General features: G+C 39.1%; 1 protein-coding gene across 1 annotated transcript in view; it reads right to left on the bottom strand.

The window, feature by feature from the left end:
- The window catches only part of abcb7 (ATP-binding cassette, sub-family B (MDR/TAP), member 7), a 77,759-nt gene that overhangs the window by 11,214 nt on the left and 50,086 nt on the right, over nucleotides 1-16,459 (bottom strand). Inside the window, exons 10-14 of the mRNA XM_056241991.1 lie at nucleotides 16,123-16,280; nucleotides 15,376-15,539; nucleotides 12,909-13,038; nucleotides 8,839-9,010; nucleotides 8,603-8,706 (exon numbers count right to left, since the gene is read on the bottom strand). Of these exons, the coding sequence (XP_056097966.1) occupies nucleotides 8,603-8,706; nucleotides 8,839-9,010; nucleotides 12,909-13,038; nucleotides 15,376-15,539; nucleotides 16,123-16,280 (728 nt within the window). The remainder of the gene's footprint in view (nucleotides 1-8,602; nucleotides 8,707-8,838; nucleotides 9,011-12,908; nucleotides 13,039-15,375; nucleotides 15,540-16,122; nucleotides 16,281-16,459) is intronic.

The following is a 16,459-nucleotide window of genomic DNA, read 5'->3' as shown; positions in this document are numbered from 1 at the left end:
TTTGAAAAGTGTTGTTTCTCTTTTATCCTCACTCCTCTGAATGAGTCTGCAAGGTTGAAGTGATATTTCTCAGATGTTTCTTTCATTAAGGAACCGTCTGCCTCATGACAGCAACATTTCTCTGCAATAACAAGCTCTGATATGATTGACAGGATTTATATGAAGACCTTCTGACAATAAGATACATTAAAACAGAAGAAAGCCAACAGAGCAAACACTTCCTTGACTATAATAAGACGTAAAACCTCATGAAAATGAAAAAGCTTAGTGTAAATATCAAATGAAGTGTTCTCAAGACAGGGGAAAACCAGCAGTTATTCTTTCTTCAAAGATCTGTTAGTGATCTACACTGCTGAATAGTTCAAATGAGGCAGATAAACCAAGTGCTAAGGAGTGTTTCTACCGGCCCGGTCGAGCCAATGGTTCAAATTGCCCTGACAAAATTTGACTCAGTTGCAAATAAACAAATATAATAGTTATTGTTTTCGACCCAAGTTACGTTTTATTCTAATAAATAAACATAGTATGACTCCAACATTTTAGACATGTGACTTGTGTGAATAAAAGCCTAAATTAAATCTGTTCATCATATAAAGCGATCATGTCTCTTAAGAACATTTTTGGATATATGGATTAGTTTTCCGATCTCTTTATGAACATTTTGAAGTGTCAAAGTGTCAGTTGCATAGCTGTCAATGGAGGGACAGGGATCTCTCAGGTTTCATTAAAATATCTTTATTTGTGTTTTAAAGATGAACGAAAGTCTTACAGGTTTCAAATGATTTGAGGGCGAGTGATTAATGACAGAATTTAAATTTTTGGGTGAACTATCCCTGTTCGACCGAGTGCACAGATCTAATTTACCGTTACACATCGTATTTTCTTTCAACTGTTTATGTTCACTTAAGACATACACGACATTTTGGCATATTTCTGTGTATTTTAGTGGTGCAACGCATCAAAAAAACTCACAGTTCGGATCATTTTTGGATCAGCAAGAAAGAAAATGTCAGGGGGGATGTGATTGATGATACACATTCGGTTCTGCATTCACGAAAAGAACTTAAAAAAATGTCTTAAGATAAATTCGAAGAAGTTTGTAAGATTGTTCCTAAGTGTAATTCTTGAAAAATTCTTAAGTTCTCAAATATTTTCTTAAAAACATCATTTTTTTCTTATAAAAATGAATGGCTTTATTGGCTTTGGTGTAATTTGATTGAAAGGTGGGTGTTGCTGAAGACCTTTTTGCACCAGCTGCAGATTACCATAGATATAAGCGCACAGACTATTTTTGTCCGACTAGCTTGATGGGATTTAATCACCGTGACAAGTTAAAATGAAAAGGGCCAGTGTCAAAATGCAGAGGTCTTTCCCATTAATTTGCGCTCTGTCTTTATTGTGCTCTTTCTCCAGTGAATGCGTCCTGTATCCGTGTGCTGCCTCGCTAGTTCTGGCCAGAGGGAACACACGTATACGCGCTCCCTCTATGATCGATCTATGCCCTTGTCCACACTCCTGGTACTAGTCATATGTATTATATTATATGTAGCTTGTATTATGTTGTAATGCTTAATCTTTAAAACAACCCAACAAAGTCATTAATCATCTTACCTTTGGGGATTTGAGACAGGTTGGAGGTTATCCTAACGTTATTTACGATTATTTTAAAGAGCATTCTTTTCAGGAATATGAATACTCCTTAAATGTTGTTCTTAAGAAAAGTTTTTGGGAATACAAAATATTCTTATATTTTTTTCTCAAATTAGAAAGTAGCAGTTAAGAAGAATTTTATTCTTAAGAATGTTTCTTGATTCCTTTCAACTGTTTACGTTCACTTAACTTTTTACAAAAACACTGGCAGGGAAATACTTAGACTTCTTTTATTAATCCCCGTTACAGCAGCGACAGAAATCGAGACAACGTGCGTTATGACAAAAATAGACAATAATAGTACAATCAATCAATAATCTCAATATCTAAAGTAGATATGGTTTACCATACAACGACCTACTTAACATGAATTAAAAAATCACCTGCAATTCCTTTGGCATTGTTTTTCTACATTGAGTGTTTATGTGGGCACTCAACCCCTAGTCCAAGCAAAAACATTCAATATTATTTAAAACAAGCTATTACGGTAATATGGACAAATATATTAAAATAGTAAATATGCTAAATAACTTCCATTCTTGCATCTACATAAGTACTATATACACATCATGCGCAAACCATACAAACATCCCTATGCACACGTACATACCTAAATATACCCATATACCTATACATGCACGCAAATACACACTTCTATTTATATATATGCATATACCCTCACTATTCTGCACATACTTCAAAGTACAGCCTAATCGCAGCAGGAATAAAAGACCTAAGATATCTCTCCTTCTTACACCGAGGAGAAATCAACCTCCTACTAAACGCACTCTCCTGCACACCAACGATACCATTTAAAGGGTGAGAAGTTTCACACAAAATGACAGAGTTTGGCCAGAATTCGCCTCTCCATCACCACCTCCAGGGGGTCAAGGGTAGTCCCCAACACAGAGCTGGCTTTCTTTATCAGTTTATTCAGTCTGTTTGCATCCCTGGTCCTGATTCCAGTTCCCCATCATACAACAGCATAGAAAAGTACTGTCGCCACGACCGACTCATAAAAGGAACGGAGCATTTCTCCCCGACCTCCAAAAGATCTTAATCTTCTCAAGAAATAGAGAAGACTCTGTCCTTTTTTATATGTCATCTCAATGTTGTGGCCCAGCTTAATGTGTTGTCCAAGTGCACTCCCAGATATTTATAAGAAGTGACAGTCTGAATCACTTCACCATTAATTCTGCATGTTTAGATCTCAGCTTGCACCAGTCCACAAAGCTTTCCACCAGGCTCCTATACTCTTCCGTTCCTTCACTTATACATCCCATGACCACAGAGCCGTCTGAAAATTTCTGTAGATGGCATGCCCCAGTATCATACTTCAAGTCAGAGGTGTAAAAAGTAAAAAAGGAAAGTTGCCAAAACAGTCCCCTGTGGCACACCCACATTACTAACTGTTCTGACCTACAGTTTTGTAGGTCTTTCTCTCAGATAGTCCATGATCCATGTTACAGTGGGGACATCCACGTGAGCTGAGATTAGCTCATCTCGGAGTAAGTCTGGCTGGATGGCATTAAAAGCACTCGAGAAATCAAAGAACATACATCTCACTGTGCTCCCAGCCTTCTCCAGATGTGAATAAGCCCTATGTAGGAGATAGATGACGGCGTCCTCCACTCCCACATGAGATCGATACACAAACTGCAGCGGATCAATTGTACTTCCAACCACAGATCTTAGGTAAGGAAGAACTATCCTCTCTAATGTCTTCAGGTGTGACCAGTGTGTCAGTGCCACCGTTGAGGTCCTTACAGATCCCCTTTTTGTGCACTCCACCAACAGGTACCTCCCCCATATTCAAACATTAAACATCTGTGCCACAACTTCACTTCGCTGTTCTGCACATATTTTCAGGGCCCTCGGGCTAATTCCCAGCCTGGGAAAACCCAGACAACTTCCGGCAAATTTAGATTTGCTCTGAAAGTTAGTCTGGCAAAGAGCTCATGCAAGCCCATTTCCAATCCGCCGAAATCGAGGCACCAATCAGAAACGTTGGGGCGGGCTTTACACGATGACGACAGCGCTGGGATTTTAATCTAGCACTTAATCGATCGATTAATCGAGTAATCGGTTAAAACATTTTTTGTGTTTTTAAACAACCAAAACAAATAATGCATAACGAAAATGATGTGGCTGTAAAATGATCAAGCATTTGGCTTTTATTAATAAAAAAACAAAAAAACAAAAAAAAAAACTGGTATTTATTCCTATTCCAACATTTGGCTCTAAAACTAAGCCTATTTATTGCATTTTTTTACCCATTTATTGCATTTTTTTACCCATTTAGTATAAGTGCCAACAATTACTCAATTACTTTGGTAGCCGATTATAATGTCTTCCCCAAAAGTGCGAGTGGATTTGGAGGAGCAGGCTGGGGAATTTCATTTTTTGTAGTTGTCTGTAACTATTTGGAAGACGTGACATACATGGGTTAAAGTGAAAAAAATTCCTGAGCCTGAACTTTGGGGGGGGAGATGAACTTATCTTCAATGGCAACATTTATTTTCAAGTATTACAGCTGTATCTTAATGCCGTTTTTTTTATGAATGAAAGCCAGTATCACTCATATTATATCCTGATGTCTCGATGAAAATGATTTTCCCCCAAATTTTAAACATTAGGCTTCAAAAAATATAAAAACCTTTAATTTAAGTGAACTTAAAACAATCCTCACTTAAACCCATAATAAATGTCATTTACCTGTACCATACAGAAATTGAATAAGGTTATAAAAGTCCGCAATGCATACATTTTAAATGAAATATAGATTAATCCTTATCAAAGCTACAAGCGTTCTTTAGTCGAGGGCAGTTAGTAGCTTTCTCTGTTCTCTCTGTTCTTTAGGTTAACTTTACTGAGAGACAGAATTAATGGCTACTGTCACTTTAAGATCTGCCGCTGCTGACAGGATCTCACGCATCTCATTCTCTCACTACTCTTTACTTCCATTTAAGATTTTATTTAACTCATTTAAGACTGTTCTTGTGAGGATACTCGACAAAACTGACATTTTGGCATAAATGTGTGTGTTATTGTTCGTTCAAGCGCGAAAGAGAACTCGATACTGGTGCGCGTCTTTCTGTGCGTCGTGTGTGTGTGTGTGTGCGTGCGCGCGCGCGTCAGGAGGACATTCACTGAAAGCGCGATCTCTTTTGTCTTGTCGCGCATGACTTGGTTTAAAGCATTTGCGTGAATAAGAGCGTGATCATAACCCTAGCTAAAGAAGAATGACAGAAAGAACGGATGCTGCGTTAATTGCTTAAATATTTTAACACGTTAAAATGAATCGCATGCGAAAATATTTGTTTTTTCCTACACCGGAATACTTTAAGCCCTGCATACAAACAAGGTCTCGCAAAGACTGCAATACAATATTTGTTCCTCCATCACCTCGCGGTGTATACAGTGAATGCATGCTGAAATTATTGTTGCGTGGCTACATAAAAATTTAAGCATATGTGATGCATTGCCGCAATTGATCTGGCGCGTAAGAGGGACGAGGGTGCGTGCGTGTGTGTGTGTGTGTGAAGGGGTTCTTTTTTTAGGCTATACTCTCTTGCAATTGAACGTGAATACGTTTACTACTTAAAAACATCAAAGCTAAACATCATATCTAGTCAAACCGCATCACGACATCGCTACAAATACAGTATGTTACGACATCGCTACAAATACAGTATGGGATTAAAATCAGCGTACATCAATGTATCATAGGCTTATGGTGTGTTCACACCGAACGCAAATGTAATTATTTGCGCGAGTAGATTACATACAAAGTCAATGCAAAGACGCGACTGACGTGAATTGGGCTACGTGTTTGCCGCCAACGTGTTCCGCGCAAGTTGAAAAATTTTAACTCGAGCGAATGTTCAAGCGTCTTTAACTAGATGCGATAAACGCGTATTTGACGCTCTATCCGCGTTCGGTGTGAACACCATTAGTTTACCTTGTTTCAGCGACGCTTGGTGAGACAGCATGGAGTGGATGTTTTCGGTTCAGATGCTGAATCATTGAAGTCGTACTGTTGTGGTTTGCCAGGTCTACTTTGCAGTAGACACATTGCACCTTGTTCTCTTCCTTTTTACGTATGTAATGATCCTAAACTTTAGACATTCTCTGCCGTTTATCTTTACTCTCCGCCATCGCGCCAACTAAATTCAAAATGTATCACGCGCTGTAGTGTAGATCCCTGCGCGTATAGTGCGCGTCATAGGAATTTAACGAGGCTTCGAGGCAGAGTTTTTGCCTCGAGGAATTTTTGTAATCGAGTTAATCGATGAATCGTTTCAGCCCTATCTCCTTCATCGCTCTGATTGGGTTTAGGTCTATCCGCGACGTCCGTTGGTGACGCCCCTCTGGAAATGATTTGTCTATGACGCTTTGCCAGACCATAACTCAGTTACAACTGAGAATGGTCTGGTTTTAACCAGGCTAGCTAATTCCATCAGGGCCGCCTACTTTGCCCACATGAATCCTCTTTAGTTCTTTCTCTACCTGGTCCACTGTAATATGCAGGCCACTGGGAGAATGGGGGCTATGGTAATGGATGGAGGTATAGAAGTTATGAAAGAGTTGCAAGCCACCGCCAGCATTTTTGAGCATTTTCACAAAAATGTCAAGGTCCCCAGAATATTTTCTAGTCAGGGTTTCCGTTGTCCGGTAATTACCGGACATTGGCCGGGAAAAAAATGAAATGTCCGACAAAATTAAATCTCTCCGGTCAAATTGTCAGATTAAAATTGCGTAATAATCCCGCCCCCCTAACACAATATGAATTTGAGAATAAGCCTAAAATGTATAAAGCAAAAATACACCGACATTTGGCTATGTTATAAAGGAACAGGCTCTACCGTTTGAAAGTCATTAAACAACATCGCATGCTGCATTTCAAATAAAGCGCACGCCTAGATCGGCTGTAATATAGACCTAAACAACGAACGATTGAGTGAGACGTTTCAAATATGGCCAGGTCCATTGATATTATTGATAAAGTTGATAAATTGATAAAGTTGAAAATGCAGACTCGCCATCTTCGCAGTAGTGAACGCGCCTGAGAGAAGTGTGCATGCGCCGACGCCTCCGTGTCCTGATTAGCCTATATTGTCCACTATATTAGCTTCTTATTGAATAATCCAGGCAAATTTGTTGATGAAACATTGATTAAAATTAATATACAATTTATACAAAACGAAATTTTCATTCAATTTTCAAAAATAATATTCGAAGATCGCTGGGTTGATTATTATTCAAAAATCGCACCCCTCCACCACATGCACGCACACATGCATTAGACTACACACCAGAGCATGTGAGCAAAGCGGAGCAGTGTGACGCTTATTATAAGTTAAAAAACTTAAATATACTTTTCATTTTTATAAATAATTTAATGTTATTTTTTTTTTTTTTTTCATCTATGTTGATTATATGAAAAGGGAACCGCATGATATGAGTAAGATAGGATCATAAGATGACCAATAGGCCTATATATCGGAAAACATTTGGAATTGGTCAGACATGATTTTGACCACTTATTTAGTTTTGTTTTGTAGAAAGCCTTTCTTTAAAGTTTATTTCGTTTTGTATAAATTGTATCTTCATTTTAATCAATGTTTCATCAACAAATTTGCCTGTATTAAAAAATAAGAATTTATTCATATGAAGTGTGCATTTCTCTCTCTAGGCGCGTTCACTACTGCGAAGATGGCGAGTCTGCATCGTCAACTTTATCGATTTTTCAACAATTTAAATGTTTCATGCATAATCATTACTTTCGCCGGTTCTTTGTGGCAAGCTTTATTTCAGGTGTTGTGTGAAATCTCTGCGCCCAAGTAGCAGTGCTTCGCCTGTGCAGAGTCTCCGCAACGGCGATAGATTGAAACGCGCGTCCGAGTGAAGATTGCGCAACTCGCGCAGCGCGTCGTCCATGCAACTGATAGCAGCGGACACGAGCGCTCAGCTTGATTTAAAAAAACAACTGATTTTAGCGCTAGATCTCTTATTTAATAGCGAACTAAATGAATGATCTGCTAGTTAACTGGAGATGTTAACTAGTTAGCTAGTTATTTATTTGTATTAGGTACATCCGTGCCTCAATGTTTCAAAAAGTGAATGTGTGTGAAACCATAGTAAAAAACAATTGGTGTTAATTGACGCCAATCAGACGTTCATGTTTTTTTCCGTCTATTTGAAAGTTAGGCTAATATAACATGTTGCATTCTATACGGCCTGATTATGTCATTTTTTAAGTTACATAGCCTGCCTCCAGTTTTCCTCAACTTGACAAGAGGCGATATTTGACCGGCATATTATCAAAATGTCCGTTAAACGAAACCTCTGCCGGTCACTTTGACCGGCACCATTTTTTTCTAGCGGAAACTCTGTTTCTAGTATGAATATCTAAAAATGCAATATAGCAAAAGAAAGAAAAGTCTTTGGTTTAAAAAAAAACAAAAAAAAAACTTTTATTCTAGCTTCATGCATTCTTATCAACACTTGAATGTGGGTAAATTTGACAAAAATGCTTTCTACAATTTTTTTTATGAAAGACTACATCTGGATGGGATTCAAAACGATGATCAAAACACAGATGGAGCAGATCGAGTCCCCCAAAGCTTCACAGTCCTACGGCTCGTCGACATTTCAATCAGTAACATTAGGCAATTTTGATTTATCTGCCGTTTAATGTTGATGATCGCGTATTTTACGTATAATTCTGCTTGCATATGATATCGCTTGCTTCTGCATCTTCTTCGCCTGTGTTTTGATGTGGAGATTCAATACTCTTTCAGAAGATGTGTGATAGCGCCCCCTACTGTAAAACAGTGAAAACACACAGCTTGTGTGCTTTTGTGTGTACAGATAGACAGTACTGTGCAACTGTTTTCATACCTGTTATTAAGGAGTCTACTGTTTAATTGATAGAGTCCAAAACTCTTACCTCTTCAGTGATTGAGTCTAGAGAAGATGTGGCCTCGTCGTACAGCAGGATGGGAGGGTTCTTGAGGATCGCCCGTGCGATGGCCACACGCTGCTTTTCTCCACCTGTCACAACACAACATGCACCAGATCACTCAAGAAGAAACTAACCCTAGTCCTCTAAACCCAAGGTGTTCTTTAAGGATATTGTCTTTCTTTTCTGAAACACTCCTGAGACAAAGAATGAGGTGTGTGTACCTGAGAGCTTCAGGCCTCGTTCTCCGACCTGCGTCTCATATCCATGAGGCATTTTGAGAATGGCATCATGGATTCCTGCAAGTCTGGCCACCCGGTACACGTCCTCTGCAGTGGCGTTGATGTTTCCATACAGCAGATTGTAAAATATGGTATTGTGGAAAAGCACAGCATCCTGAAATTATATTTACATTTGATTTCTCAGTAGATGCTTTTAAAACCAACATGGCATAAAAATAAGTTTCATGAATTCATTTATTTTTCCACAGCCTCAAATTAAGTCTGATTATGGTTCCCATGGTACCTTACTTCTAAAAAAGAAACTAGTTTCTAATAGAGATTTCTTTAAAAAAAATAAAAAAAGGAAAGTTTTTACTGTTGCATTTGTTTTTTAAGGAGGTTATAAATACATCTGATAGTTCTTAAGACGTTTACACTTCCAGTAATGCCTAGTAATGTTTGAGAATGACATTCACGGATGTTAGTCCATGCTGTAGATTAGAGCTGCACGATTAATCGTTAAAAGATCCCGATCTCGAACAAAAGACCCACGCGATCTTATTCCTAAATGACAACGATTCGCCTGCCTATTAAACCTTTGACAAGTCCAATCATCAGAAGTTCTGAGATAAAACTTTATAGTTCAGATATAAACACTGATTTATGTCTACAGTAGCGATCAAAATAGAGCACATCACCTTTTGAAAGTTAATTGACGCATCAAATGAATAAGATTGTATCAATTACATTGTTATGCCAATAGGTGGCGACAAGTGACAAATGTATTTGTATTTGAATCATTCAATCAAGAGATTAATTTAAAGACGCTGATTCATCCAGTAAATGAAACAAGTGAAGGATTTATGAGCAAGTCATTTAATTATTCATTCAAACCAATTTCTTTTTTAAACATCTTGAAGCAATTAACATTTTGTCAGAACCTCTAGTAAATTACATGTTTTTTTGTTTAGTTGTCTGTTGAATCTTGTGAGAATCGTGAACTCTATTTGAAACAAAAAAAAAGTGATTCTCAGTTTATCCAGAATCGTGCAGCTCTACTGTAGACAGCGGATCAGTTTTCTTGCCACTAAAAACAAACATTTTGGAGAGAAAAGACTAAGTTCAACTAAAAACTAGGGCTGAAACGATACATCGATTACAAAAATTCCTCGAGGCAAAAACTCTGCCTCGAAGCCTCGTTAAATTCCTATGACGCGCACTATACGCGCAGGGATCTACACTATAGCGCGTGATACATTTTGAATTTAGTTGGCGCGATGGCGGAGAGTAAAGATAAACGGCAGAGAATGTCTAAAGTTTAGGATCATTACATACTTAAAAAGGAAGAGAACAAGGTGCAATGTGTCTACTGCAAAGTAGACCTGGCATACCACAACAGTACGACTTCAATGATTCAGCATCTGAACCGAAAACATCCACTCCATGCTGTTTCACCAAGCGTCGCTGAAACAAGGTAAACTAATGGTGTTCACACCGAACGCGGATAGAGCGTCAAATACGCGTTTATCGCGTCTAGTTAAAGACGCTTGAACATTCGCTCGAGTTCAAATTTTTCAACTTGCGCGGAAGATGTTCGCGGCAAACGCGTAGCCCAATTCGCGTCTGTCGCGACGCCCGACGCCAATGATGCGTCTATTCGCGTCTTTGCATTGACTTTGTATGTAATCTACTCGCGCAAATAATTAAATTTGCATTCGGTGTGAACACACCATAAGCCTATGATACATTGATGTACGCTGATTTTAATCCCATACTGTTTTTGTAGCGATGTCGTGATGCGGTTTGACTAGATATGATGTTTAGCTTTGATGTTTTTAAGTAGTTAACGTATTCACGTTCAATTGCAAGAGAGTATAGCCTAAAAAAAGAACCCCTTCACACACACACACACACGCACGCACCCTCGTCTCTCTCACGCGCCAGATCAATTGCGGCAATGCATCACATATGCTTAAATTTTTATGTAGCCACGCAACAATAATTTCAGCATGCATTCACTGTATACACCGCGACGTGATGGAGGAACAAATATTATATTGCAGTCTTTGCGAGACCTTGTTTGTATGTCAAGTCTTCCAAATAGTTACAAACAACAACAAAAAAATGAAATTCCCCAGCCTGCTCCTCCAAATCCACTCGTACTTTTGGGGAAGACATTTTAATCGGCTACCAAAGTAATTGAGTAATTGTTGGCACTTATACTAAATGGGTAAAAATTGCAATAAATAGGCTTAGTTTTGGAGCCAAATGTTGGAGTTGGAATAAATACCAGTTTTTTTTGTTTTTTTTTGTTTTATAAATAAAAGCCAAATGCTTGATCATTTTACAGCCACATCATTTTCGTTATGCATTATTTGTTTTGGTTTTTTAAAAACACCAACAATATTTTATCCGATTACTTGATTAATCTAGCACTTAATCGATCGATTAATCGATTACAAAAAGAATCGATAGCTGCAGCCCTACTAAAAACTGAAAACTTTTTATGCGTCTTGGCCATTCATTTACACAACAACGCAAACTTTTGAAATCGGGCTTCAAAGCCATTATCGATTTTAGTTGCTTTTGCGAAACCTTGTGAACGGGGATCGTTTTGACAACGTTGTCGTCTGTACACGAAAAAAAAAGCAAAGAAATAAAAACAATGTTTTTAGTACATAGTCTGTCTAAACACACCCTAAATGTAAATGGAATCAATAGATAAAATGCTTAATATTAAAGGTGAATGAGAAACAGCGAGGTTTATCTGCAGTGAAAGCACAAGCACCGATCTATCTGGGTTCACGAAAGCATTCAGTCGGCATGCCAAATACCCCCGTATGTACACAGAGACAAATCATAAATTAAAGGAAAGTTGCTGACCGCTATAATAACCGACACTACAGGATGTTGTAACAGTGCGCTTCACTGACTTCACTCCATATCGGATGTCGTTGCAGAGTCGCTCTTCATTTGCATTATGTTAACCCTCTAGGCGCCACGGTCGAGTTTACTCGACAAGAAACGGCTGATTTTGTCAAATTGGGTGTCAAATTTCGTTCGACCTCCCCTCCACTGGATGGCAGACATGTCATACTTCATCCCCGACTCAAAAAACGTCATGCTTCTATACAAAATGTTCGAGTTAGAGCGCATTGAATCAGTGCGATCAAACGCTAGTGTGCGAGTGAGCCATGTTATCAGAGCCTCTCCGCAATCGCGGCGACAGTATTGTGGTGGAGACTTTGTCTAATGCCACTGGGTATGTTAGACGAGGTCGAAGTATTCATAGGACAGTTAGGAGACAACGTGGAGGCAGGGTGGGGAGTCGCAATGACAATGACAGCAGTCCGAGCTGTGCACACTCAAGGCAGATCTGGCCGCGCTGCTCGTATCATCTCACTCATGATCTGTGCGAGTGAGCGTTTGAACTAAACAGGTCTTGTCTACTTGTGTTTGTATGTCATATGAATAATATATATGTGCCCCATACATGGAATCAGAGTGCCTACTGTATTTAGTAAATGTAATCTCTGCAGCAAAAGGCCAACCACTACATGCATTCGGTTTGTTTCTACCATTTATATTAGTAATGATTTACACAGTTTGTTTACTACTTACTATATACCTGAGCATTCAGTATTGTGCAATATAGCGTACAGAAGATGATGGACATTTTGGGGGGAAAGAAGTGCTGCATTTTATCATTTAAACATGTGACTTTTCATGAAAATTCTATAATCCAAGATTGATTGCCGCCACCATATGACGTCATAATATGCTAATTAGATGGGAAAATGTAATCCCTACATAAACTTTGGGTCATCCTTAATATTTCTCTAATTTACAGAAAGTCTCTATCTTTTATCACTTTTAAGATATAGCCTTTTGAAATTAAGATGTCAAAACCGAACGTTTTAGGAAAAAACCTCTGGCGTCTAAAGGCTTAAACATATCTCAACTTTGTCACATCGTTGGACACGCCTATATCGTGTCGGAAATCTTCATCTCTCCGTTAAAATGATTGGGATCATGTGGCTTTATCGCTGGCGGTGTGAACAGCAAACCCTCACCTGCGGTATGACACCCACAGCTTTCCTCAAGCTCTCCAAACCAACATCACGGATGTTCTGGCCTGCGATGTAGATGTTGCCCTGCTGTGGCTCGTAGAAACGAAAGAGCAATCTGACAATTGTGCTCTTCCTGGAAAAAATTTAAAACATTCGTAAAGCACCGTCTCAACTGTGACCAACATAAAGACACTTTGCAAGAACTGCGTACAAAATAAGACTTTTCAATTGTTCTGTTGTTTTAACAAAGGGTCAGTGAAGTTTATATCAGCTATTGGCATAGAGTATTAATGGATTACATTGTTAACAAATTAAAATATAAAAAACTGTGAAAATGCATCGTAGTCTCCACGGGCGTAATTTCCTATGGGGACAGGGGGGACATGTCCCCCTCACTTTTCAAAATCCTGTTTGTGTCCCCCCCACTTTCAAATTCGTTTTGTTATGATTTTTAACTAAAATTAATTAAGTCGCCTGTTGTTTCTGTCGTTTCATTGCCGACTGTGCCGCAAACGCGATACCTGCTCATTAGAACTTCCAGTGAGCTATTTTTAGAGTGTGCACGCGACGTTCCTGGACGTGGACGCGCGCTTCGACAGGCTCGGTCCTGCTCCTCCGCGGTTGCGGCACAGTCAGCGATGAAACGCCAGAAACAACAACAGGTGACTTAAGCTAGCGTCATATGATCCTGTTCTTATTCTTATTCATGTTTATTCATTTATGCGCGACAAAACCAAAGAGAACGCGCTGCCAGTCAATGTCCTCCTGATACACACACACACACACACACACGACGCACAGAAAGACGCGCGCCAGTATCGAGTTCTATTTCGCCGCTTGAACGAACAAAAACACACATGAATGCCAAAATGTCCGTTTTGTCGCGTATCCTCACAAGAACAGTCTTAAATGAGTTAAATAAAATCTTAAATGAAAGTAAAGAGTAGTGAGAGAATGAGATGCATGAGATCCTGTCAGCAGCGGCAGATCTTAAAGTGACAGCAGCCACAAATTCTCTCTGTCAGTAAAGTTAACCAAAGAACAAAGGGAACAGAAAAAAATTCTAACTGCTCTAGACTAAATAATGCTTGTAGCTTTAATAAGGATTCATCTATATTTAATTTATATTTATGCAGTGCGGACTGTTTGATAACCTTATTCCATTTCTGTATATTTCATACCTGGCACAGGTAAATATGACGTTTATTATGAGTTTATGTAAGATTTGTTTTAAGTTCACTTAAATTATAAGTTGTTATTTTTTTTGAAGCCTAATAAATGTTTAAAAAATAATTGGGGGGGGGGGGGGGGGGGGGTTATACTGTCTTTATGTTGTTTCTACATTACAGTGGAAATTGAGGCTCACATTATTTACACACAAAACATTAATGGCTAACATTTTGACTTTATAAAATGATTCTCTTAAGTCTTGGCGGTCGGTCCCTATAAACAATAAAGAAAGTAAGACATATTTTTCTTATACATATAGCCTACCATTCTTTTTGGCAGAATTTATCATTATAATCAAATTATTTCCTGGTTTTTGTATCAGCATAGTCCCCAAATGTATGTACATCCAGGAAATGGGATTCAAATCGAAAACATTTTCCCCCATTTTGTGTCCCCCCCACTTCTCAAACCAAAGTTACACCCTTGGTAGTCTGTGAAAACTGTCCGTTTTCACCCCTGAACAGAGAAGAGCCTTGCTGGGAGTATACAGTATCTGAGCTTTAAATGTTGGCTGGCATTTGCTGATAAACGTATAAACCCACAAATTAAATTGAAAAAAATTTGCTAAAAAAAAAAAAAAAAAACTTTGGTAACAGGGTTAAAGGGATAGTTGTAACGCACGGACCGAAGCGCCCGCGCCCTCAGATCACTTGGACGTGGCTGTGGTTTCAAGAGGTAAAAACGATATAAATACTGTTCGTTTTCTCACACAAACCGCTCGTTTCGTGTCTTAGGCCATCAATGTGTACTTACATTTACGAGTCATTAAATCATGTTTACTTTGGACTTCTCTGTGCATGCTCTTTGAGGTGGTGACCATAGACCTGCATTATATGACTGACAGACAAGAACGGTTCGACCTAAAAATATCAAAATTGAAACTACTGCGGAAACAAAGACACCTACATCTTGGATGCCCTTGAGGTAAGCTAAAACATATCAAATTTATTTCAAAGTGAACTATCCCTTTAAGCTTGACAATGCTGATGACAAATGGTGTGAGATTATATACTTGACTTCCTGCCATGCTGTAAAAAGCGTTGAAATGATCACATTTCAATCATATCACAGTTTTCGACGGCAATAATCAAACTTATCTAATAGTTCTCATAACTCTTGCCTTTATTGCTGTATTTTCTAAGTAATAGGGCTCCAATTTGTACCCTATTGTGCCAAGATCAGAAGTTCAGTGAAAGCTGGAGGTAATATAAAGCAAGTAAATCTTTCCTGGAGCACTTACCCAGATCCACTGCCACCGACAATGGCCACCTTTTTCCCTGCAGGGACTTCAAAGGAAACCCCGTCAAGCACCTTTTGTCCCTCCAAGTACTCAAAATACACATCCTCAAACCTGATGGTGGCTTCCTGGGGAGCGACGAGCAGCGGCAGGGCCAGTTCTTTCTCCTTCAGGACACAGAGGTTCAAACAAAGAAAGAAAACAGGTTTAGCAGTCTGAAGTTTACGTTTTGAGGCTTGAAACGGGAGTTTCTTCCCAAACGAGTTTCGACGACAATCGATTGTAATGGCGTGGTCAAAACAATAGAACTCAGCACATTTACTCTAATTCTACACACAGATGCGTTATTTGAGAAATCAAACTAGGGTCTCGCAATAATGGCTTGATGGGCAGTGCTGTCATGCGGTGAAAACCATTACTGATCGCGGCGAACAATCGGACAGATTTTATACACTGTAATTACAGGCTGCATTCGAAATTAGCCAAACGAAGAATGAGATTCATCAACCTCCCCCACTAAGGCCATGAAAGACAGGAAACATTCGACATCAAAACAAATACTGGGACGAACGACGTGCTTTAGAGCTTACATTTGTAATAGTCAAATATAAAAGAAAGCTCTTGTCGTGGTATTTTAAAAAGCTTTAGAACGGCTAAAGCGAATAATAGAGCACCATTCCTTTCACATTAAAATAACTCAGCATAACCTAGTAAAGCATTGAAGCAGGCAGCAGTAAAGGCCTAACACACCTTTATTTTAGTGTCCACGTTGAGCAGCGTGAAGAGCGTGTTCATGTCAATGAGGGCCTGTCTGGTCTCTCTGTACACGGTGCCCAGGAAGTTGAGTGGCAGCGAGAGCTGGAAGAGCAGCCCGTTCACCATCACTAGATCACCCACAGTCATGGTCCCTACAGCAGAAAGAAGCCAGAGTACCCATTACACCCTGTTTACACCTGCTTTTACAGAGGGTATGCATTGACGTCATTCTCCCGACGGGACTGAGTGGCAGAAGAGCTGCTGCGTGACTGTGTTTAACAGGGGAAACTGCGAAAACACGAGTAAATCAAATGATTATCAGTTTAATCTA

This window comes from Rhinichthys klamathensis, unplaced genomic scaffold (genome assembly GCF_029890125.1).
Source record: "Rhinichthys klamathensis goyatoka isolate OS25496 unplaced genomic scaffold, OSU_Roscu_1.1 h1tg000687l_1, whole genome shotgun sequence".
Taxonomy (NCBI): Eukaryota; Metazoa; Chordata; class Actinopteri; order Cypriniformes; family Leuciscidae; genus Rhinichthys; species Rhinichthys klamathensis.
This window is presented reverse-complemented; position numbering and strand designations above follow the sequence as displayed.